At 34.4% G+C, this 23,400-nt stretch overlaps 1 protein-coding gene across 2 annotated transcripts; it reads left to right on the top strand.

The window, feature by feature from the left end:
• Positions 1-3,525: 3,525 nt before the first annotated feature.
• LOC136824289 (mitogen-activated protein kinase kinase kinase 2-like) lies at positions 3,526-22,801 on the top strand. Of its 2 annotated transcripts, XM_067080453.1 has the most exons (18): positions 3,526-3,657; positions 4,251-4,313; positions 5,465-5,505; positions 6,884-6,986; positions 9,046-9,249; positions 10,622-10,686; positions 14,200-14,353; positions 14,624-14,680; positions 14,939-15,078; positions 15,313-15,407; positions 15,962-16,123; positions 16,355-16,491; positions 16,806-17,018; positions 19,549-19,678; positions 19,871-19,941; positions 20,660-20,763; positions 21,062-21,223; positions 21,605-22,801. In XM_067080453.1, the coding sequence occupies exons 2-18, from the start codon at positions 4,260-4,262 to the stop codon at positions 21,666-21,668; spliced, it is 1,956 nt and encodes a 651-aa protein (XP_066936554.1). In that variant the 5' UTR covers positions 3,526-3,657; positions 4,251-4,259; the 3' UTR covers positions 21,669-22,801. The 2 variants fall into 2 exon arrangements, with proteins under 2 accessions (XP_066936554.1, XP_066936555.1); XM_067080454.1 differs by lacking the exons at positions 3,526-3,657; positions 4,251-4,313; positions 5,465-5,505; positions 6,884-6,986 and adding an exon at positions 8,368-8,564.
• Positions 22,802-23,400: the final 599 nt, after the last annotated feature.

Raw genomic sequence — 23,400 nt, 5'->3', positions numbered from 1 at the left:
TGCCTGGTCCATTTTTTTTGCTTTGTTCTAATTGTGTTCGATAATTACACCAATCAGGCCTACTAAGTAGAAAATCTATCAAAAATTGAAAATTGCCACAAAACTAGTACATTGCTATAATCTAAATGTGTGCAAATTATGTGCTTTAGGTTAGATGTTATCATAGCTTCCATTGCAAATGGCATATATTAATGGCTTTTCATGAAAATAGATGAAAAAGAACCATAACGTTTTGAGGAGTATTTATAAACATTGTTTTTAACCTTTAGATTTGTACTATAAAAGCGCTAGAACTTCATAAATTGTCAGATTAAACCATTAAAATGTTGCTGAACAAAGAAGTCTGTAAGAAAATCGATTTCTCTAACAGGTCTCTTTCTCACTAATTAAATAAACTGCTGACTTCAATTATAATAAAAAAAGAGAGGTAGAGAAATAACCAGTCACTTTGAGTGGTTTAATAACTTCATTTAAATTTCGTTTGCAAGGTGCTTTATATGTGATTTGAAAATGTCTGTTAGTTTGTATTTTGATGGTAGACTTGTGAATTTCATTGTGAAGTCAATTCGTCAGAATTACAGGGTTTTGGTAGTTGAGATGTGTTAAAACAAAAATATTTCAGATGGTGATAAAAGAATGACATTTGGCACATATGACCCTTTGAGGGTCTAAAACAAACTTAATTTTAAACAGTAACATCAAATTTTGTCACCTGGCCACCTGCCAGATGACGTCAAATTTTTTTTACAATATTCAAAATCCGATGTTACCAGTGGAAAGATCCTGAAATTCTGATGAAATACCGGGTGCACCAAAAAAAAGTATACAACTTTGTCGAGATATTGCGAGCTTCAGATTTTAATTTTTTTGTTCATTCTTTTTTATTGTATAGAGGATGCTCTAACTTGAATTTTAAGTTTGAAAACGTAGTTCGAAAATTATTTCAAAAAAACTGACTTTTATTTAATGTCGAAATTTCAAAAAACCATCAAAAACAGCGAGCAAACTTTTCTCTTGACACTTACCTTGTTTATACATAAAAATACAAAAAAATGCAACTGTGTTCATCAAAACTCGTCATGGAATTTAAGAATATGGTAAAACAAGCTATTTCCATGTAAGATAATATTTTTAGAAAAGCTGGAAAAATTTTTTGGAAATCTCCAAGGTTTTGATGTTGTGCTATGTGAGAAAATTTTTGAAAAAATAGATCACCATTCCTCGACTAGTTGTTCAAAGAACTTGGGTCTGCATTGAATTTGATGGTATTGGAAATGCTCATGACGTGAAAATAAGATGGGCAAACTGTTGGCAAAATATAAGATAAGAGAAAAAAGAATAAAAGAAACAATGGTCAATGCGAAATTGTTTTTTTGTCATTTTGTCTTATTTATAGCGTGATTGCTGTTTTTAATAATTTTTTGAAATTTCGACATGGAAAAAAAGTTAGTTTTTTGGAAATAACTTTCGAACTGCTTTTTCAAATTTAATGTATGATAGCTCAAAATTCAAGTTAGAGCATCCTCTATATAATAAAAAAAGAATGAACAAAAAATTTAAATCCTGAAGATCGCAATATCTCGACAAACCTGTATACTTTTTTTTGGTGCACCCGGTATATATATAACAGGTATAAAAGGGTATAAAACATGCCTTAAAAATGTTTCTATCAAAAGTCAGAAAGTTGAAAGTTATTTGATTACGTTATCCTGCCTTTCCAGGCAAAACTTAAAAGTTTCGGAACAAGTTGATCAAATTTAATGTTTCGTACATGAATACCTTTCAGAATTCGACGTTTTCCTTCTGATGATTGGGTCTGAACAGCATAGGAAGGCTTAAAATGTCCAAAAAATTAATCAGTTGTACACTGTGTTCTAGTGCGTTGACTTGCCTTGTAAATCTCAAAATCTAAGATTTAATTTTTCGTAGGATTTAGAGCTTTTAATTCAATTTGGGTATCAAAATCAGAAAACGCATCGAATTTTGATATGAATTCATGTATAAAACATCAAATTGATCAGCATCTGAAGTATTCTTACGTTTTCATGGGCTAACAGACCTCACTATAGTTATGGAGCTACATTCTGAAATAGCTCTTGAGTTAGTTTTCCTTTTGCAAGACAATTTTTTTAAATGAATTTATTGGGTATCGTGATCTCCAATGTTTTCATGCACTTCTTGATATAAACATTTTAGGTACTTGTCCCTTTCCCTTTTTACAAGAATGAAACAAAGATTCATATTTTGTTTACTGTGTAAACTTAAGAATGATTTTTTGCTTACACCATGATAATTTGATCATCAACGTTTATTATTAAACTTTTTTTCTGTTTACAAATTAGTTGACATAGTAAGATCATGTGTCTCTTTTAAGTTTTAGTTCTCTTCATTTCATGTTTTGTCAGCATGGTGGTTATTGCTACTGCCAATTTCATGTTCACCTTGCTCATAAACTCTGCCATTTTCTTTCTTGCTCTCATTTCCGTGTAGTTTAGTCTCATTTCTGCTATAGTTTATCGTTATTTGAATGTATCATCTGGTTATTTACATTGAAAAGTTAGTTTCAAATTATCTGGAGGAAAATGTTTCAGTGGATACACGTTTTTTCGAACTGGTACATCTTCTTTTGTCATTTCTGGTTCCGAAAATGAAAAAAATGCTAATCTTTAACTAAAAAGACTTAATTTATTGAGCTCTCAAAAATGATCATTATGACAATCGAAGTTCATCACAAAAAGAACAAATCCTTCTTTTCAATTAATCATAATAGTTTGTATGCATCATGCTAAGGTTTACATGCTCCTTCCAATTCATGTTACCTTATGAAATGAGTTGTCAATATGAATAAAAGAGAGCTTGATATATATATTTAAAACAGAGTTTGTGTTATTAAATTCTCATAGCTGATATTTTACCAAACACACGTTTTTTGATCGTATTTTGTCTTCTTTACCTCGATGTTAATGGTTGCCAGTTCATTTCGCAGTTTCAATGATAAAAAACTAGTTTATACCCCATTGGTGATTATGAATTTCCAAATGGTTTTAACGTTTTTTAGGTTGTTATCTTTACACGTTTTTTTTTTATAAGGAACCTTAACTTTGCTCTGAGCCTGGAGTTCCTTATTTTTACAGAGAATTTCAGTCTCAAAGTTCCTTATCGAGTTCCTTACTACATAGGAAATTTTGAACTTTTTGCCCCTTGAAAGATCAAAATTTGGTCAAATTAGTCCCAATAAGGTACATTATTTTCAAATCCACTTATTCTCAGCCTGAGCAGTTCCTTAACAATTCCTTATTTTTTGAACCATTTTCAACCTCGAGTTCCTTATAAACGTGTTCCTTATAAAAAAAAACGTGTATCATTATTTTAAAGGTTTTGATTCTTTACTAATGATCATTGTGGTTTCAGCGTGTTGAATCATTTTTTCTCATATGTATAGGATTAACCTGCTCGTGTAAACAAGAGTTTATGAACAACAAATTTGTAACAAAATGTTGCCAACTTCTTTACTATTATTAAAAAGGATTATCAGGAAAGACCAAACTACACACAAAATACTAAATCCTTTCTACCAATAAACTCTGATCAGAAAGATTTTGGCTCAGGAATGCTTTATGCCGTGTTCCATGAACAAAACTGTTTGCCAATCGAAAGGTGATATATTTTTGTTTGCGAATGAATCCTATATGAAAATCCTGTTTTTTATGCAGTTTGTTCTCCTCCGAGTTTATTTGTATTTGGCTTTGAAGAAAAAACATGAATTATAGAAAAATCTGTACAACTTGGGATAACGTATCATTATATTGATTGTATTATATTCGATTTATTACGGAATTCAGCCTTTTAAACATAATTTTTGCGATGCTATAATAGATTTTGTTGTAATTTTTTAGTTTACAACCCTTCAGAAAATTACAGTGACTTCATGCATGAAGTCATGTTAAAGGTGTACTATACATATTCTTTAACTTAAGGTGTACTATACATATTCTTTAACTGTTATTGTTTTACGTTACTGTAAAATGTTCTTTTGAAGGAAAAAAACATTTGAACTAACGGTCCTGAAATCCTGGAGGAACAAAATATATAATTACTTGTTCAGAAGATATTTTATAACTCGGTTTCCTTATCATTCATAAATGGTGAAAGTTTCACCTTCGCTTTCCCGAAGTATCTTTCCTTACAAGTATCAGTCCATCGACTCTGCCAAACAGGGTACGGATTTTAATTTCTTCTTTTGTTGACAGTTTTAGATTATGCGACGCCGACATGCATCGGACGGAGGGAAGCTTTCTTCCTTTAACAATATGGTAAGAAAAATATTTGTTTTTTGAATAGATTTTATTCAACTTTTCGGGCTCCTGAAACTACAGTCTACATTCGTCCCCGTTAATTTCCCCTCATCTTTTAATTTCTAGGAATTATTTGGAGTATTTTTTATGACAAATACAGGTAAAGCTGACAGAAAGGCATGAATTCAGAAGTTTTAACCAATTTTTGTGCACATTTTAGCTAGATCTAACATCCAAGAGAGATATAAGCTAAAAAGAGTGCTAAAATTTCTACATTTTATAACAGTTATTGATTTGCGCATCTTTTGATTCTCGCGCTGCAGATTACGCGAAAACTAATGGGACTAAGCTATTTTCATCCTCCATGATTTCTTGGACAATTTAATTCCCTATAAAACAATATGATAAGAATATTTGATTTTGAGAAGGTTTTCCTGCCGAAAATAAGGTGTTTACTTTTGGCTCCCTCTTCTCACTAGTAATGCTTCATTCTCTGATTGTATGGATGTAATGCGAATGGGGAATCCATTGGAAGAATTTATTTTGATAATAAACTTTAAGATACTTTCTTGACCTGCATGTAATAACTTTTTGTTTTTGAAAAATCGTTCTGCAGTTTATGTTAAGACAGCTTATTAAAATTTGCAGGAGTCAGACTTAATTGCATTATCATATTTCTGCGTGGGTTTAGTGAAAATGAAACAAAAATATTGATAAAGTTTCGATAAATTTATTTATTATACTTTCGTTTCTAGAGTGCCTTCCCCTTCGGAATGTAAACTAGAAGTCTTTAAAAACGCCATAGTGATGTCATTATGTTTCTAATTGAGTTTTCAAGTTTATAAATCTACAACAGAAAACTTTTTTAGGTCATTAAATCTCGAGTAATTAATTTTGTGGCTTCTACTTGCACGAAAGCTACACCATATAACATTTTATCATAACATCAATTTGAAATTACTGATTGCTGTCTCTTTAAAGAACTCAGGCATTTTCTAAAACTAGTTTCGAATTGTCTTTCATTGCTATTCTAAGAAATTTGAGTGGGTTGGGAATTTTAGATTTCTCGTATGAAGTGAGCCTAGACTCTTTACAATTGTCACATCACTTTGACTTAGCCTTCGAGTAGCTGTTTCTTCTAAAGATATTTAACGTTTTATCTTTTTTAGAATGATATGCGAGTGAAATTACGATATTACGGTGAAATAAGGTAAGCACATTTCTTTTCTGTTAAACAACCTTGATGTTAAAGCCCGAAGGGTACTAAGACTTTTAAGACTTCTTAAGAGTTGGCGGATGAGGGGTATGTGCGGACGGGACGTCCGAAAACCGACCCTTTTAGAGAGACTGATTTTTGCTGAAAAGGTGACTCTTAGAGAGACTTTTTTGAAAAATTTTATTAGATTTTTGAAAAAATGTCCTACCCTTAAATAGATAGACTTTTTTACAAATGTTTTCTCTCGAGATCAAAAAAGAAATTTAAAAAAGATTAAAAAAAATTAAAAAAAAGTATCGTGAATTTTCCGACCCTAAGAGAGACTTTGAAAGGTGAAAAAACTGACCTTACCGTCGGCACATACCCAGCACCCATTTTTGCCTAAGTACCCCCCTCGGGTCTATCAAAGTTTCCCAAGTTAATTCAACCATGGACATATAATTCAACTGAATCTCATGAATGTATTTGAGTTCCTGTTACTTGTTCCTTGAACTTGATTCAAAAAAGTCTTGTGCTCGGATACATGAAGAAATATGGTGATTTGAAAATTTTGTCACGTTTGTTAATGACTTCACGCCGAAACAAGTTTTCCAGGCCTAATGCGCGGATTCCCCTCTCAAAATGGTTTCAAAATCCTATCTACTGTCGAATTAAAAACATTCGGTTGCGTTTCACAAAAGATACCACTGATCCCTTAGAGTTAGTCCAGAAGACATTTTGGTTTTTCTTCTACAGTTTTTCATTTTCCTTTTCGAAATTAAAAAAAAAGATAAACCTTTAAAATCATCTACTCAAAATTGTATTTCCAACAAGATAAGATACATGATTTTTTTTTATAAGTATATGTTTTTGGGAAATAAGCTCAGTTATGCTTAGGGATAATTTTAGACTCAGGCTCAAATTATGTTTATCAAATGCTTATTTTTCCGAAAAATTCAGTCACTACAATGACTTCTTTTCAGACACAAAAACAACAATTGCATTACAGCGACTTCTTTTCCATCTATATTAGAAAATCAATTTTTCCACTTACACACCTCAAAAGCAAGCTCAGTAATATGCTTGTCATATGCTTGTCATGGTATGCTTATTTTTTAGACAAATGCAGGTCTCGGTATGCTTATAAAAGTTATGCTTATAAAAAACATGTATTACTAAAATGATATCTTTTCTTCAAGAGCAATGTATCAAAATGTGCATTTTGAAAAAAAAGACTTAAGCTTCGATCAACTTTGATGGTTTCGTTCTAAGGAAATGTCGGTTCATACTTGCATAAACCACATCAAACTGATCGGAGTCGATCTTTCTTGTCTTTAAATTAACTATTCCAGTCCCCGAAGTTGACACATCACTTCTATTTTTTTCCTTCCAGAATAATTCCTATTCAGCGACCAGTGATGTTAGAACGTCTGCAGAAGAAAGTAGAAAACCTTTTCAACAATGAAGATCTTTCCATCAATTATGACAACGGAGAGGTAACAGAGACTTTGTTATTACCAATTAGATTTTTCCTAATCTAGGTTATGAATTGACCAACCTGCTCATTTCAAGAAGGCTCTTTGTGGAATTTAGGGTTGACCCAAAATTTGCGTCCACGTGGAATTTTTTGATTGAAATGAGTTCATTAGGTCTCTAGGAGTGAAAAACCGTCGAGTGCCACCAAGCACACCTTGAGCATTTTCCATAATGGCAGATTTTATTTTTTTTTGAAATTTTGATATCTTCGAACATGGGCATATTATAATTGATATGATTGATGCCAATAAGATGGTGCTTTCTCTATAAATAAACGAGCAGCTACACTTTACACTATATAATACTTAGTTAAGCATTTCTGGTACCAGATATATAGATCTTGGACATGATTTTTCTTCACGAGGAGGCAATTCAAAGTCTCTCCAGATTCAGGAAAGCCTCCAAATTTTTTACCCGTTTTTGGGTTTAAGATTTTTGTCTGTTACGTCACTTTGTTGGCTATAACAAGTTTTGCCGACCTTATTCGCTTATTCGACCTTAGGTCTCAAACTCCTACTTTCCCATGAATGATGCTACGTATCCTAAGGGTTGGCCCCTGTTATCGTATAAAGCTTGATAGTAAAGTAAAATGGGTTTCTCGGACTCCACCATATGTTGCTGACTCCATCTTTTTTGTTTGTTCCGATCAAATAACTTATTTAAGGAATTTAAAAGATAGAAAATTAGCAGCAGAATTCTATTGTAGGATCGTAAAAGAACATTTTACCCATTATTCGTTTTCTTACTTTCTGCAGGAAGTGTCTATGAATGATTCCCTTATTAGGGGATTCTTAGTTCCTAAATTCCACAATTTTATTTACACCCTACAGAGCAATTTTGCACTGATGAAAAATGTTTTTACGATTCATTCGATCTTGAGTCTGTGATAGTGATTAAAAAACTTGATTGTTTTGAGCAACGACCCTTTTAGAAATTTCGGCGTTTTAATTTCCTAGTTCTGTCGATAAAGAGAGACGCGACTCTATTATGTAGAGGTTATCTAAAACACAGACCAGACAAGATGAAAAGACAGAGGCACTTTTTATAGAATTGTGATTGTTTGATTTAATGAGAGCGGTAATCAATGAAAGTTAGTTTCGTATGTGATTTGGTTTATGTGCTGGTGATATGATTTTACTTGCATTTGAAATGTTTAAGGTTTTCTAAAGTTCATTGTTTACATGGGGTTTATATTTCACATGTGCAGGCACTTGAGTTTTTTTAGTTTCTGCAAACAATTTTTATTAATTATCAATCAATCCAAAGCAATGTATTAGTTTGTTTTGCTTCTTGGTGTTTCAACCTGTACTTCTATAACTTTTCATGTTTTTAACTATAAATAAAGAATATAGAAATGAAAAATATTTTGAGTGAAATTGTGGTGCAGATTTGACAAAAGAGATTTGGTGACTTTTGTGATGGCTTTAGTGTATGGCTACATGACCCCATTGATGACTCCTTATTGGAAATTAGGGCTGGGGACGACAAATTTTTCACGCTTGAAAACATTGAGTTGTTCTCAATCTTCTCTCTTGGAGGTACACTGACTCTTCCACTATTTGCACATTTACAAGTCTGTGCAAGAACCCTCTGTAACTTACCATATTACTTCGAATAAACACCACCTACCTTTTAAGCACCCCTCGAATAAATGCCCTCCCTAATAACCGAGAAAATTAGCAAACGCCTTGGGCGTTTACTCGATGCGATTCAAATAAAGTTTTCTTCTGTATTAGTTTGAAGGGTATTTTAGCAGGGCAATATTTTTGACACTTCCCAAGTTTTCGTGATTTACAGTGACCTTTCTACGACTCCTGTAAATCTTTTCGCTCTCGACCATTAACCCGACATTGAGGATGAATAATATCATACCAGTATAATCGATTTGGGTCTTGAAAAGAAAAACTGATTTTTAAATGAGTAGCTGAAATTGAATTGCTTCTTGATAAAATTGTATTCGAACTTTCTTGAAATATAGTAACTGATGAGTCAAGAACTGAAATACTCTATCTCTTTCAGATGACGATGCCAGTGGAGAAACAATCAGACCTGGACAAAATCATTGCACTGCTAGATCAGAGCCGACACGTCAATTGCTTACGACTGACCATCAACCAGAAGACATTAGTAGACGGTGGAGTTGGTGGTTTTCACTTGCCAGGTGAACAAGCTTTCTCTGGCAATGTCAACAAAGAACTTGCGGATGAGCAGACTCACAAACAGGTATTGTTTTGTTTTTCAGGTATTATTGGGCTTTCCAGGAAAATAAAAGCATGAATGTGTTGTGTTGGGGATATCGGGCATTCTAAAGGCCAATGACGAACGTTAATTGATATCCACGGATCATGTAATTTGACAAGCATAAAATTACGAAATTTTGATAACTACTTTCAACGAAAAATCAATCTGGTAACGGTTTTTTTCCTGGAAAGACACTTGAAAATTTGACCCTTATTGCCCTCGACTCATTTTTGTTGGAAGACACTATGCTTCCTACTAAGAAACACAAAGAAACACATTCCAAAAACTTGCTTTTTGGTATTTTGACACAATTTGCTTCGAATAAATGCATCATAAGCAATTTTTCATTTCCTACTTTCCTAAATCGGTGTAAGAGAGACTGCATAAAAGATACATTTAAAATAATGACTCCTTTGACGTCACAGCTATTGACTGACGGTAAGCCGTTAATAAAAAGTGGAATCATTTCTTTCGCCTCAGTTCTCAGAATTCACTTTCTTTCGTTAAGGCAAAGAAAAAGGCATTCCTTTCCTTCTCAACTTTCTCAACATTTCTTTCGATGCGTGGGCTCATTAGTTTTGCTTATCTTTTCATCGCTTTTCGAACAAAAAACATTCTGAAATGCGGCTCATTTAAGAGCTCACTAAGCTCTCAATTACTTTAATGAATAAAGATAATTGCATGATGCGTGGGCGAGGGCGTTACATGGAGAAATTTCGTGCAGATCATTCAATTAAAATGCATCTAGCACTGATACCCAAATTACGTCAGAAATTTAGAAAATGACCCGTGTTACAAAGTCAGATTTTCCTTAGAAAATATTTCCCAACTAGACATAAAAACGTCAGTATTTTCTGTAAAATCATAGTGTCCTTCAGGGTCTCTTCCCTCTCATACCTAGAATCAAAATTTTCCATCCCCCCTCATTTTTCCCCACCCTGCCTCCAAAAATTTCTCTGTCCTCCCCCCTCAATCATAAAAAGCTGTGATTTGATGAATTTAACGCTATTTGTTTTCCCTAAGGTAGTTCTAATTCAAGAATAAATGGAAAGGATGGGGTTTTAAACCGTAATATTGCTGGTTGAAATAAATGAAAGAAAAACTAATCATATGCTATACACCCAATTAAGTGATAGTAAAACCAGATGTTTTTCAATTTTGAATTGATTTTGGTGAGTTCCCCCCATGCCTAGAATGAAAATTTTCCATCCCCCCCCCTGGCTTCAAAAAAAATTCTTTCCCCCCTATACGTCCTTTTGACCTCAAAACCCATTCCCCCCTGAATTCAGGGGGGGGAGGACACAATGAAAATGACAAGTATTTTCATCACTCTGTTCGGCATTCTATTTTACAGAACACGTCATCACAAGTTGTACCAACCGCCAACGCACACCCTCTTCCATCACGCCCCTTATTCAAGTAAGTTCCTTTCGACCCTTTGATAAAAATTCCAAAATCTACATTTTCTGATTCTAACTACGTTGTAATTATCATGTTATATATGCGAGATATTTGATTTTGGACCGACCAGCACCTAAGCGACTCAATGCTGAAAAAATATTCTAGTCAAATTTCAAGCGGGACTAAATGGATATTTCCACCACAAATAATCGGGCTTTGGATTTCAGAAACTTCTCGAGAGGTTTGTGGCGTTTCATTTTTTTTGGTCTTGATTCTCAGAAACTGTTTATTTTCCAAACGTATCAGATTTTTAGCCTCAGATTCCTTCAAGTGTTATGATGTGTCTTTGACGTCCTTTGTTTATTTACCAAAATAGAAAAGAGATTTACGGAGTAACAATTTGGCTACGACCTCTCCTTACAGTAAAAACACAACCGCCCTCTCTCTTTGACTTTGCTCTCGTGCCAATGCTTTATTATAACACCTCGTTTTCGACAGTTGCTAATTTTTTTGAAATTCTTCTTCGAAACTGTTCTTACCCCTCTTTGTTGGGGGAATTCTTATAGCGGCTAATTTCCAACTTTTGAACTGAAGCTGACGAATAACCATAAATACGAAAGTGTCGATAAAATATATATTCAATAAGGACATATTTAGTTTTCACTTTGTGTTGTGGTACTGTCATTTCTCTTTTGGATACACTTCCAGGTTCACTGTAATTGATTTTGAAAATTCCAAAATTTTCCCTTTCCTCAGCCATGTTTGCTTGATAAGAGTAATAATATTCAAATGCCTATGCACACCTCGGATTCAAAGCCGACGACCGGGCGCTCTGGATACAATTCAGTGGAGACTCGCCGTGGTGTGTGTGCACGAGAAAGACCTTTTTGAAATATTTGAGCGGTTAGCTCAACTTTCTATTCTAAAGCCTTACATAAGCCCTCACAGTCACACGACGTCATTATATTTCAAAAGCTCTTTCATTTCTCTCTCCCTTTTTTTTTGATAAAAAGTTTGTTATTGATGATGATTCAGAGTCGATCAGATATCATAAACTGTGTCGTATTATCTTTCCAACTAACCCCCTTCTCTCGCTTTACCTATTCACAGATCTTTTGAATGTCATGTAGTGAAAAGACTCGCGGAAGTTTATCAGTTTGTTATCCTCCGTGTTTGTAATTCGATGACATTAAAGTGACTTTTGATCAAATGTCTACTTTATTTGTTTTGATTTTGAAGTATAACGTTCGTTCTTGAAAGTCTACTTTTACATGCACGAACTTGAAAAGAGGGAGAGCGTAGGCTTTTCTTGAGATTACAGTAGATGTATGTGATATTTTGCAAATGGATTTTATTTGACCAAGTTGTTGAAAATAATTGACAAGGACGATATTTAGAACTTTATGTCTTGGGAATTTGAAATCATGCGTGAACTAAATCACCATTACTTACCGTGAGTGTTTGAAATATTTTGACTTTTTCAACAACTTTCTCTTTTTTACAAGTTAGTTTTTTATTATCAGCGCCAATTCATTCATTTATTCTCTAGGTACATACAGCCAACAGTCAGTGGAATAGACCTTTTCATAAATTACGTCACGAACAACGCTTACCTCGTTTTCAAAATATTGCCATGGTTATTGATTCCCAGAGGAGATCATAAGAAGTTTACTCTATTTAAACAAGAGCAACACTTGAAGACTCGAGGGATTTAATCACCTTGGTAATATCTTCAAAACGAGGCAGTCGTTGAACTGAAAATGATTTTTGAAAAGACTTATTGTAGTGGCATTTTCGACTGACCCTTAATGAGGTCCAAACTAACAACGATTTTTGGCAAGTAAACTTGTCAAATCTCAGATTTTGATCACAATAAAGTTTTTTAAGGAGCTAGAATATGAAACTGCTTTGTCAATGGTTGGTGAATATTAAACTTGGTTTGAATCCGTGGTTGTGTATCAATTAGAGCTTTTTGTTGATTTCTCTGTCTGTCTGCCGAATGTAGTTTGATTTGGTTTCTTTTTTTGTGGCTATCATCCAGAACTTCGTTCGTTTTTTCACTATGTGCCTTTAAAATTGTTTTAATAAAGTAACTTTGTATTGCTGGAATAATCCTATTATTACCTATAAATTAAAAAAAAAATCAAGGGAAAAAGGGAATTTAAAGGGAAATCAAGGATTGATTTTGCCACAAATAATGCAACATTTCAATGTTTGACAAATTTACATCTATTTTCATGGCTTAAATATTCAAGTTATTCTGCTCTATGTGAAAAACATGCTTACAAAAAACTTGAGATGGACTGCCACTGACTTCCTTTCGACAGTAATTTTCTGTACATCCCGTTTCTCTAATTATTATTTTTATAAAGAAACTTTCTATAGTAATTACTATATATCTCAGCATTCGATGAGATACGTTGTGTGGAGATATGTTTTCTTCTCAATCACTCTCGTGTTTTGATAATATATAAACGATCGAGAATATTTTAAGTTTTTCCTTCATACCTTTACTTTACAATTGTGGATGGAGTGAGGTTTTATGATTAAGTTCAGGTTAGATTACAAAGGTATCTGATGAATGATGCATTCTTGTAACAGATTTTTTATGATATGTAATGCGTGGCAGTTTCTCTAATTCTTGGTTAATGATAGTACTTTCGTATGTTGATAAAATCAAGGTTTTGATTTTATAGTCTGTTCACGGCCAAAAACGTGATAATTTTTTAATATACTCAGAAAGAGTTTAAAGCATCATAATACTGTAATAGTTTATCAGATGGTTTAATCATACGAGAGTAGAAAAAATACAATGAAAAGTCATTTATCTTTTCTTGTTTAGCGATATTTGTTACTTTTGAATTCCTTGTCCATCGTAGTAAAAACTATGATGAGTAAATGACTTATTTTTACACTGAAGAATATTTTGGTGTCACTTTTCTGTCATTTCAATGTTTCCAAAATATGGAAAGTGACATAATGATCGGAAATTCAAAATAATTCTCTTTCTATCTATGAACAGCTTTCCTCAGCGTTTTTTGTTGGCATATAATTTTTTGATTGGTATAATTTTGTTCAGTCCAACTAATTAATTTTGACGAGTTTGGAAGATGTAGGAAGCTTATTAAGTTCTGTCTTCATTTGGCAAACAATGTTGTATTATTTTTAACTTAAAGCCTTTTTTGTGTCCTCGTATTCTTGTCGGTGATTGGAAGCGTTATAAACCATGAAGTTGATGATAAAATGATAAAAACTTTTCTGTACTGTTTGTTCTTCTCAGTTTTCGGTTCAAACTCTTGATAGCTCAAATACTCACATAGTTTTAGATTCAACCATTTATATTGAAGGGAGACTAGTTGAGATTAGTTATGTCGTGTTGTTGATAAGTCGTCGAGTCATGTCGAGTTGATGAGCCTCTTGAAAGTTGAGCAAAACGAGAAAATCTTTTGAAGAAAATAAGAATATTGAGTTTCGAGTCGCGTAAGGTTTTATTTATCGTTTCTCAATGTTCTGACCCTCCTCTACCTTTAGATCAAGGTCATACGAACACGAAGAATTTGGGAGCTCACCTGAAGACGACTTTCTTCTCCCAACACGCTCCAAATCGTTCCGCCACATCCGCAACCCTTCACCACCACCTGGACATCATATTCAAGATAACACGATGATCAATCATCGAATATCGGTATGTAACTTCTCCCACCATCATGGTCAGCCCCTCTTACAGACCCTTAAAGTCAAAACTCTTCACAAATCGCATTTATAGACTCAAGGATTAGGAATTTTTGGTTGACTTGTAGGAATACGTCTCTTGTGAAACGATCTCTTAAGAAAAATCGAACGTTCTGCCCTTTCATTTGGGTGATAATGATTCAATCTACTAAAGCAAAGCAAAATCTCTCCCCCTCTATTGTGGTTGAATAATAACAAACAGTTTCTTTGTTTTTGTTGACAGACGCAATCAGACACGACGCACACGCCTGAAGGTGGAATCTTTATCCCTGAACCTGAAGTAAGTGATCTTAATGCAATTTCTATATCTTGAAAATTTATTTCCAAGAGTCTATCCGACAATTTGTATTGTCTTGTATTCAGCATTTCGGAAAAGTTTTTACTACAACTACGTTTTCATTAATATCCAGCTCGATCTATTTTTTGACCTCAACAAATTACTTCAAAATAGCTAGAAATATTAAGTCATGTATCTCGAGCTTTTCAAAGTCATTGGCCCGCTGTTTTATATCCATACTACTATCTCTTCACCCGACAGAACGACAACGTCCATGACGGCTTCATCCCGATCGATCCTCCCGAATACCCGACCGATGATGACCCACGAATTCATAGTTTCGATAGCGGTCAATTTGGATCATCTTCACCCGTATCCAACGGCGCTTTCTCAACTGGAAGGTAAGAGAGAAGGATTGGTTGCTAGGGTAACAAATGAAAGTGTTTAATATATTGTCAGCTATGTCTTACTATAAAATGCTTGTTGTGGACACCTAGACTTGTCATGAAACATCTTTTATAAGCATAGCAGGCCTTACCAATGATACATTGAAATCCTGACCTTTGGTTGTAATTTGTAAATTATATTTTTCTTTGTGAAACTCGAATTCTATAAATCCATATTTTCTTTTTCAGTGAGATATACAGACGACCACGTCCAAGTGATTACGTCATCAGAAAACGGCCCTCAAGCGATGTCTTTCCCGATAAATCCGATTATACGGAAGATGGTATGTTTCTTATTTTACTAAAATTCTAGGTTACACACATCCCTATAATATGCTTTTATATAGGGAATGCGTATCGTGTATAAAATTCCCGTCCCAGAATTACCTCTGTCTTTATGATTTTGAGTTTTAGAAACTTGATTAACTTGATTGGTAAGTTTTATAGTTTATAGTAATTATAAAATTTGAATTAAAAATTTGAATGGCTAGAGTTAATACAATCGCTGGATTTCTGAAAATCTTTAAGGAAATTGAAACAGGTTACCCCAAATTTGAGGTAATTCTGGGACGGCAATTTAGACACGATTAGCATTACTATATTAAAACATGCGTGCAGCCTACTAAAACTCGTGTTTTACACTTTATGGTAATTGGACATTATGGTTCTCCCAGGCCAGACTATAAAAACCTTATATTTACTCCCAAAGAGGTTTAGGCTCCACTGGTCTCGCTATCGTTCTATTTTTAACTCTCATAAAAAACAACTTGTTGGTTCTATCCATTCATATCCATCGATTCGCCATTCATGAAACATTCTCCTTCCTTTGCATTTTCAGATGAGCCGTACATGTTCAGGAACAGTCGTCCCTACTCTGATTGGACTTTGAACCTTCGAGATACTGATTACCACTTCTTCCCCTGGCAACTTGAGAATTTTACTGGGAACGGCTCCATGTCGCCCAGTATTTCGAGTAGTGTCATCAGCCAAGGGTCTTCAGGTACGCGTGGCTAATCGATTTCTTTACCTTGCATGTTTCAGAACATTCTCTAACTCCTATTTGAACGACATGCTGGAAGTTCGAAAATTTGATTATTTTTTATATTAGACATTGTTATTTTTTCCTTGCTAAATTTTACCATGCATAGTAAATTTTCCCTGAGAGCTTTTTAAGTTATCATATGCGACTCCAATGATCGTCATCCAATTGACTTCCACATCTCTGACACAGGACTTGTTCCAGATTACGACGACAATGACTTAACCAAAGGTTTCAGCAATCTTTCTGTCAAGGACCTCAAAGATGTTCACTTTGCAAATAAAAAATGGACCAAAATTCGACAGATTGGATCTGGCGCATTCGGAACGGTATAGTTTGTCCCTTCTTCGAATTTGCAAATTAATTTTTAAATTTCTTAAATGTTATTGCTTTAACCTACTTCACTTCCAGCTGTTTATAATGTTTACCATCAAAAACTATCGCCAATTGCCCGCTTTTAAATCTTATCACTTATCTAAAAAAATATGATTATGTGATATAATAAAAAATCATCAAATTGCCGAATACCTATCACAGAAAACCGAGCCGGCTGGCAGTGGCAAATTTTTAAACATGTAAACCATAGACATTTGTTTTGCACCCATTTTAGCTTCTGTAATTCCAATATCATTCATTCATACAGGTGTACTTGTGTCGTGACTTAACAACCGGTAAAGAGTTAGCCATGAAATGCGTGGAGACTGGGTCCGTCAATCCAGCCGCCATGCAAGAAGTTGAGATCCTTCACCGAGAAATCAATCTTTATAAAACGTTGAAACACCAAAGGATTGTTTGTTACTATGGCAGCATACAAGACACTAAAAGTTTGTCAATCTTCATGGAATACATGGAAGGAGTAAGTTGTCTTCTTTGATGCATCTTTGTAAATATGATGGTCAACGTCTTTTTGGACCTACCTGGAGGTTCTATAAATTAACCTTCGTTCGTTCGTTCGTTCGTTCGTTCGTTCGTTCGTTCGTTCGTTCGTTCGTTCGTTCGTTCGATTTTTTTGCTCAAAGTGGTGTATTAACAATGCCCGAAACTAACCGAGTCCGATTTTTTAGAAAAAAATTTTTCCGGCGGAAAATGCCGGAAATATGCCGGAAATCGCCGTTTTTCTGGATTTTCATTGGTCGGACTTTTTCCTTATTTTAGGTTGTTTTTTGGACCTACCCCGGTGGGGTGGAGCATTGAGTTTCAAGCCCGAAGGGCTAGAGGTCAATCTCTAACCTTTCTCAGGCAAGAAAAATTGAAGCCTTAAAATATGCGCCGTATTTTTGATGACGGCTTGAATCTAGCAATTCCTTTGTCTTCGAGTGATATATTTTTCGAAATTAAGCGGTAAATTTTAGTTTCAATCTGTCATTTGTGTAAAAACCAGGCGGGTCGCTCAAGGCCGCGCAACTTTGGTAGGATTTGTTGGCTTCAAATCCTACCAAAGAGATTGACCTCTAGCCTTCGGCTTGAAACTCAATGGGGTGGAGGTCCTATAAATTAACCCGTGTTCGTTAGTTAGTTCGTTCGTTCGTTCGTTAGTTACCAACTTTTCTCGAGATTGGCTCATTAAATTTTTCTGATTTTTTGCACAAAGGTGCATTACTATAAACCCTCGAATGTGACGGAGCCCGATTTTCGAAAAAAAATTTTTTCCGGCCGGTAGAACCGGAAATGTCCCGAAAAAAGCGGTTTTTTGAGATTTTCTCGAGATTTTATCATTAGTTTTTTGCGATTTTTTGCACATAGATGCACATTAGTACTGCCGAAAAGGTGTCGGAAACCGTTTGCCGAAAAAAAATTTTTTGCGCTCTGTAGAACCGGAAATGTGCCGGAAATCGTCGTTTTTTTCACATTTCCGTCACATTTTTTCAACTTATTTAATTGTTCCTTTACAGAAAAATGTTCTTTATGATGATGCCCAAAACTTAGCATTGTTTGATTTCCAAAAAAATCATCCTTTGAATCCGGAACTCCTTAAAAATCGCCGGAACAGCCGAAAACCGGCGTAAAACGGTTTTCCTTCATTTTTTCAACTTATACTCGACAGATTTTCATGATTTTTTGCACAATGATGTAAAATGGCAATGCCCAAAATGTGACAGAGCCCAATTTTCGAAAAAGAAATTTTTCCGGCCGCTAGAACCGGAAATGTCCCGAAAAAAGCAGTTTTTTGAGATTTTCTCGAGATGAATGATTGATTAAAGTGTCGATATTATTTTTCTTTCACCGTTAAACATCGATGCGTTTCTTAATTGCTTTCTCCGTTCCAATAGATATATAAATCGAAATTTAAAATTATACATTACTTCCATTAAATTCTAATTATTCGTTTTATAAATAGGTAGGTCCATTAAAGTATTACTTGTTCATTCAAAAAAATTATTATTGACAATGCCCACCATCAAGCATGTTTCAATTTTCAATAAAATTGATTTTTGAAGCCGGAACTATTTAAAAATCGCCGGAACAACCTATTTTCGCCGGAAAGACAGTATTTCTTAAATTTCTCGAGCTGTACTTTTTATTTTTTTATGAAATTTTGCACACTGATGCAATATGACAATACCTAAAATGTGACGGAACCTGATTTTCGAAAAACCTTTTTTTCCGACCGAAAATGCCGGAAATATGCCGGAGAAACCGGTTTTTTGACATTTTCTCGATTTTTCATCCTTAGTTTTTTCTGATTTTTTGCAGAAAGATGCGTATTCGCAATGCTCAAAACATGACCGAGTTCGATTTTTTTATAACAATTTTTTTCCGGCCGAAAATGCCGGAAATATGCCGGAAATCGCCGTTTTTGCAGACTTTTTCCTAACATTTCATTTCTTCCTAAAAACATCATTGATAGCAATTCCCACCATCAAGCATGATTCGATTGTCAATATAACTGATTTCTGCAACCGGAACTTTCTATATCTTTTTTCCCTTCTCCCCTTCCCTCTCCCCATCAACAATCAATGATGAAATTTAACGCGTTATGCCTTTTCGCTAAACATTATATTTTCTAACGGATTGTTTCCGTTTTTCTCCTTATTGCTATCTAACTTTCATCATTAGGTAGATCCACCCAGCATCTAGCTTGTTTTGGTTGTACTAGAATGTACTTTTATTGAGCCAATCTTATATTTTTATTCAAATTTTCCAAAAAAAACTTGTGCTATCGATGAATACAAAAGCTGATTAGGAGAGTTCATCTAACAATTCCAAACCATCTAAAGAACGACAAAAACTTAAAAAAGAACGACAAATTTTGCATGCATTCTAGTGCAATATTTGATGTTCGACCAAAATTTGTCTGGTATCCTTTATAATCAACCTCTGTTACGTATGCTTCCTACTAGCGACACAACATCACATCTTAACCTTTGTCATTTCTCTTCTTTTAGGGTTCACTACACGAGCGAATTTCTCGTTCTGGAGCTATGAGCGAAGATGATGTGCGAAAATATTCTCGTCAAATGTTGGAAGGACTTGATTATCTCCACAATAACCATATCATACATCGCGACGTTAAAGGTATTTTAATCTCCGTAACCTTATTATACGATACCTGTAGAACTAATTTTGTCAGTCACTCTAAGTTTTGCATGCCTAAGTACATCGAAGCCATTGTCTAGCCTTTCGGTCGAATCTGTTAGCAAGTTTGAGAAACAACTCCACCACTAGTTGCATTCGGAATTCTTTCACTTATTTTCACCTTCATCATAGGTGCCAACATCTTATTGGATAAGAACGATAACTGTAAACTTGCAGACTTTGGTTCATCGAGGCAAATTAAGGTACGTTTATCTCAATTTACACTTGTCAACTTTCAATTTTAATTATCCTTTTAGCGGCGACATGCTCCAAGACGGCCTTTAGAGTTGCCTTATTAATACTCAGTCGGAATATTCATTTATTTAAGGGCTCTGACCATAGTGAATTTTGATATTTGTCATGTACAAAATATAAATTTCTGCCTGATTTAGCTGACAAAACTTTGACATGTTATACATTTTCTGTTAGGCCAACTATCTTTGAGTCTGAAAATTTAAGAATCGCAAAGAAAAAATTTGATGAAGAAGAAAATGAAGACTTTTGCGACGAAGAGTATTTCAACTTTGAAGACCTTATTTTGATCGAAGAAGAAATATTTTGAAAAAACTTTTGTGGTAGATGGTGTATCTTTTACCGAACTAGAAATCTATTTTCGGAAAATTTTTCTAAAAGCTTAATCTTGAAAAAAGTGCTTTTTGACCAATTTTTCATCCCAAATGTTCATAGAAAAACAGCTATTACTCTTGATGCATCAACTTAGAAAATTGTTCCGAAAAATTTAAAACAGCTCAATTATTTGCGGACAGTTTGAAAAAATATAAATGTTTGAAATAATTTTGTAAAGACAATTCTTTGTTAAAAGTGTAAAGGAACCTCAGACATAACTGTTATGCTCAAATACCAAAATCAATTTTTTGACTATGGTCAGAGTCCTTAAACTTCCATTTTCCATTCTTATAGACAATCCGATCAAAAACGGGGTGCAAATCGGTTCACGGGACGCCCTATTGGATGAGTCCAGAAGTGATCAATGGGCAAGGTTATCGATGCAAAGCAGATATTTGGTATGTGTTCACCGTTTAAAGTTCTCAGTTTTCGTAATTGTTTTTGGCAGATCGGATCTATCGGTTGATGGGTATATTAGAACCCAATAGAAACAATTCGGACTAGTTTGATTAATTTTAGAACCCATTTAAAGTCTTTAGACCTGAGTAACATGTTTTATGACGAAAGAGTATTAAAAATACACAGAGAAACACCCACGCTCTATTCAATTAATTAATTGCTTCAAAATGCGTTGACTCTCACTTGAGATATTGGTACAAGTTGCAGAAGATATAATTTTGATTGTGCTTACTTCAGGTCATTGGGATGTACAGTGGTGGAGATGTTGACCACCAAACCACCCTGGTTCCACCTGGAACCTGTTGCCGCCTTGTTCAAGATCGCCACACAACCCACCAAACCACAACTGCAAGGGTCCTCCCTCATGTGCATCAAGTTCGTCGAGCTCTGTCTTGAAAAGTAAGTAACCTTCTTATACACAGAGGAATGCTAAGACTTTTACCCAATGAGTTATTAAAAAATGCTATAAAAGTCATTATCTACAAAACAGTATAAAGGTGTTATAAGGAACACGAATCTTTAGTGGATGCCAGCTGCCTATAAAGTCCTTTAAATTGATCAAGGTTACCTTTTGGCTCATATCCTCTGTGTTTTGATTGTTGTTCTTCTTCGCCTTTGATTGATAAAACAGTCAATTGAAACCTAATGGTTTTCAAACACAAATTTTGATTGAAGTGGATTAGAATTAATTACCAATCAGTTAGATCTTCTTAATTGTTTCGCTTCGTTTTCTGATTAATTCATTTAATTATCGCCATCCACTTTCTTTTCATTGTTCAGGGACAGCAACGTTCGCCCATCTGCTCTTGAGCTATTACGTCATCAGTTCTTAGTTGACCGATAGCCTTGGTATGAAGCGTGTAGCCTGACTTGAATGTGCGAGTTGTGGATTGGATATAGTGTCCTCAAAACAAGGAGGAGAGAAGAGGATGTCACGTGACTCTCTCGTAATTCCAAAAAGATTCTTTCAAGGAGATACGGAAATGAATATCGTGAAAGTTAAACCTTTTCAAATTAAAATCGAATGGAAATTCTCATTGAGTCTCCGAGTGTTATCAAACACCAAGAGATATGGTTTTTCACCGAGAACGCGATCCTCCAGGGATTTTGGCTTCCAATCTCTCCTGTTGCCAATGGTCAAATTAAACATTGAGAAAACACGAATAAAGTCGATCGATTCAGAGAAAAGCTCCTTTTGAGGGGCAGTTTTAGATTCACCATTGGATGACGCTCGATAGTTCTAAAAAGCGACAGACCTATGCAAAAATTGCGTTCGGACTTTTTGACGAAGCATTGTGAACGTATTTAAGGAAACAGTTTTTCAAAACGAAAATTCCATCCGTTACCCGAACGAACGAACTTAAAGAGTATAATAAACGAAAAATACATTAAATGATTTGGACTGAATGAAAAGATTTGATAAACAGACAGAAGAAGAAGGAACTTTAAGACTTGAGTTTTTATATTCCCGATGAGATAATTATTAGACGATTTTTATGTGCATCGATGAACTACCGTTTGCACCGATCTGAACTTTTGGTGGCAGAAAAATTATTTCATATAGTATATGACTTGTTTTGATTTTATCTGCATATAAACAAATATATTGTTAGAAAGCTTTTCTCGATAGATTAAAAAGTTATGGTCAAAAAGTGTCTTTACCACAACCCTACATATAGATTTGAGTACTATTTTTGCCAGAACTTTTTGGATACTTAGGTTTCACTCACAGGGAACGCTATCATACAGATGCAGGTCCGCAAATTCTTATCTGGTGCTTTCGGTAGTCCGCATTTTATGTCAACATTTTTATGTAAATAGCCAATCCCATGTGATATATTTTTTCAATTTTCCTTTAGTTTTTTAAAGATTTGTTGTTTTTTTGTCTGTTTTCTTTACCGTCAATATGACATGATTAGTAAGAAATTTGATGACTAGATAAATATATGCTCAGAATGAGCGCTAATTCGAATTAAATTATATGTTTGATATCCCTGCTAACTTGTTATTTGGGAGGTATATAGTCCCTAGAAAATGGATAGGTAGGGTATGATTCCGAACGGGGAATTCGGGTTTTGCTTTGGATCGTGTTGGATTACTTTGTGAGGTTATTTGAAACCCATCAGATACATTTCACATTGACAATCCTAGAAAAATAAAAGATAAATCGCATGTTTATGAATTTGTTAAAGATTACTTTGAATTATCTTTCCAACGATCCATTTACATAAGTTACATTAGTAACCAGAAACTTGATTAAACATTTCAAGAATAGTATTTTAAAAATTAGCCTGCACGGTTCTCACGACGATTGTACCTTTCAAGGTTAAGTTTTGCGACATGCAGTGCAGGATGACCTAATTGATACTTTTCAAATGTACATGCCTCCCCAAAGGTAAGGCCTCCTATTGCCCCGAATTTCTCCTTCCTATTTATTAGTTACCACACTCATCGAGTGAGTATGAAGCATCAAGAAGGTTGTTGGAGATGAACTAACAACCTTTTGCACAGTAATGACATTTTTTTATGGTACAGGCTAATGTTTACATATTATAAAGAGTTTAATTTTAGGCGCA

This window comes from Clytia hemisphaerica, unplaced genomic scaffold (genome assembly GCF_902728285.1).
Source record: "Clytia hemisphaerica strain Z4C2 unplaced genomic scaffold, Clytia hemisphaerica genome assembly, whole genome shotgun sequence".
NCBI lineage: Eukaryota > Metazoa > Cnidaria > Hydrozoa > Leptothecata > Clytiidae > Clytia > Clytia hemisphaerica.
Note: the sequence above shows the minus strand (reverse complement) of the source record. Positions and strands in the feature narration are given on the sequence as shown.

Excerpts from the sequence above, each read along its gene's own strand:
- LOC136824289 (XM_067080453.1), top strand. The coding sequence starts at position 4,260 with ATGCGACGCCGACATGCATCGGACGGAGGGAAGCTTTCTTCCTTTAAC. Across the intron at positions 6,987-9,045 it reads TCAATTATGACAACGGAGAG|ATGACGATGCCAGTGGAGAA; the intron begins GTAACAGAGACT and ends TATCTCTTTCAG. Across the intron at positions 19,942-20,659 it reads GTTCATCGAGGCAAATTAAG|ACAATCCGATCAAAAACGGG; the intron begins GTACGTTTATCT and ends CCATTCTTATAG.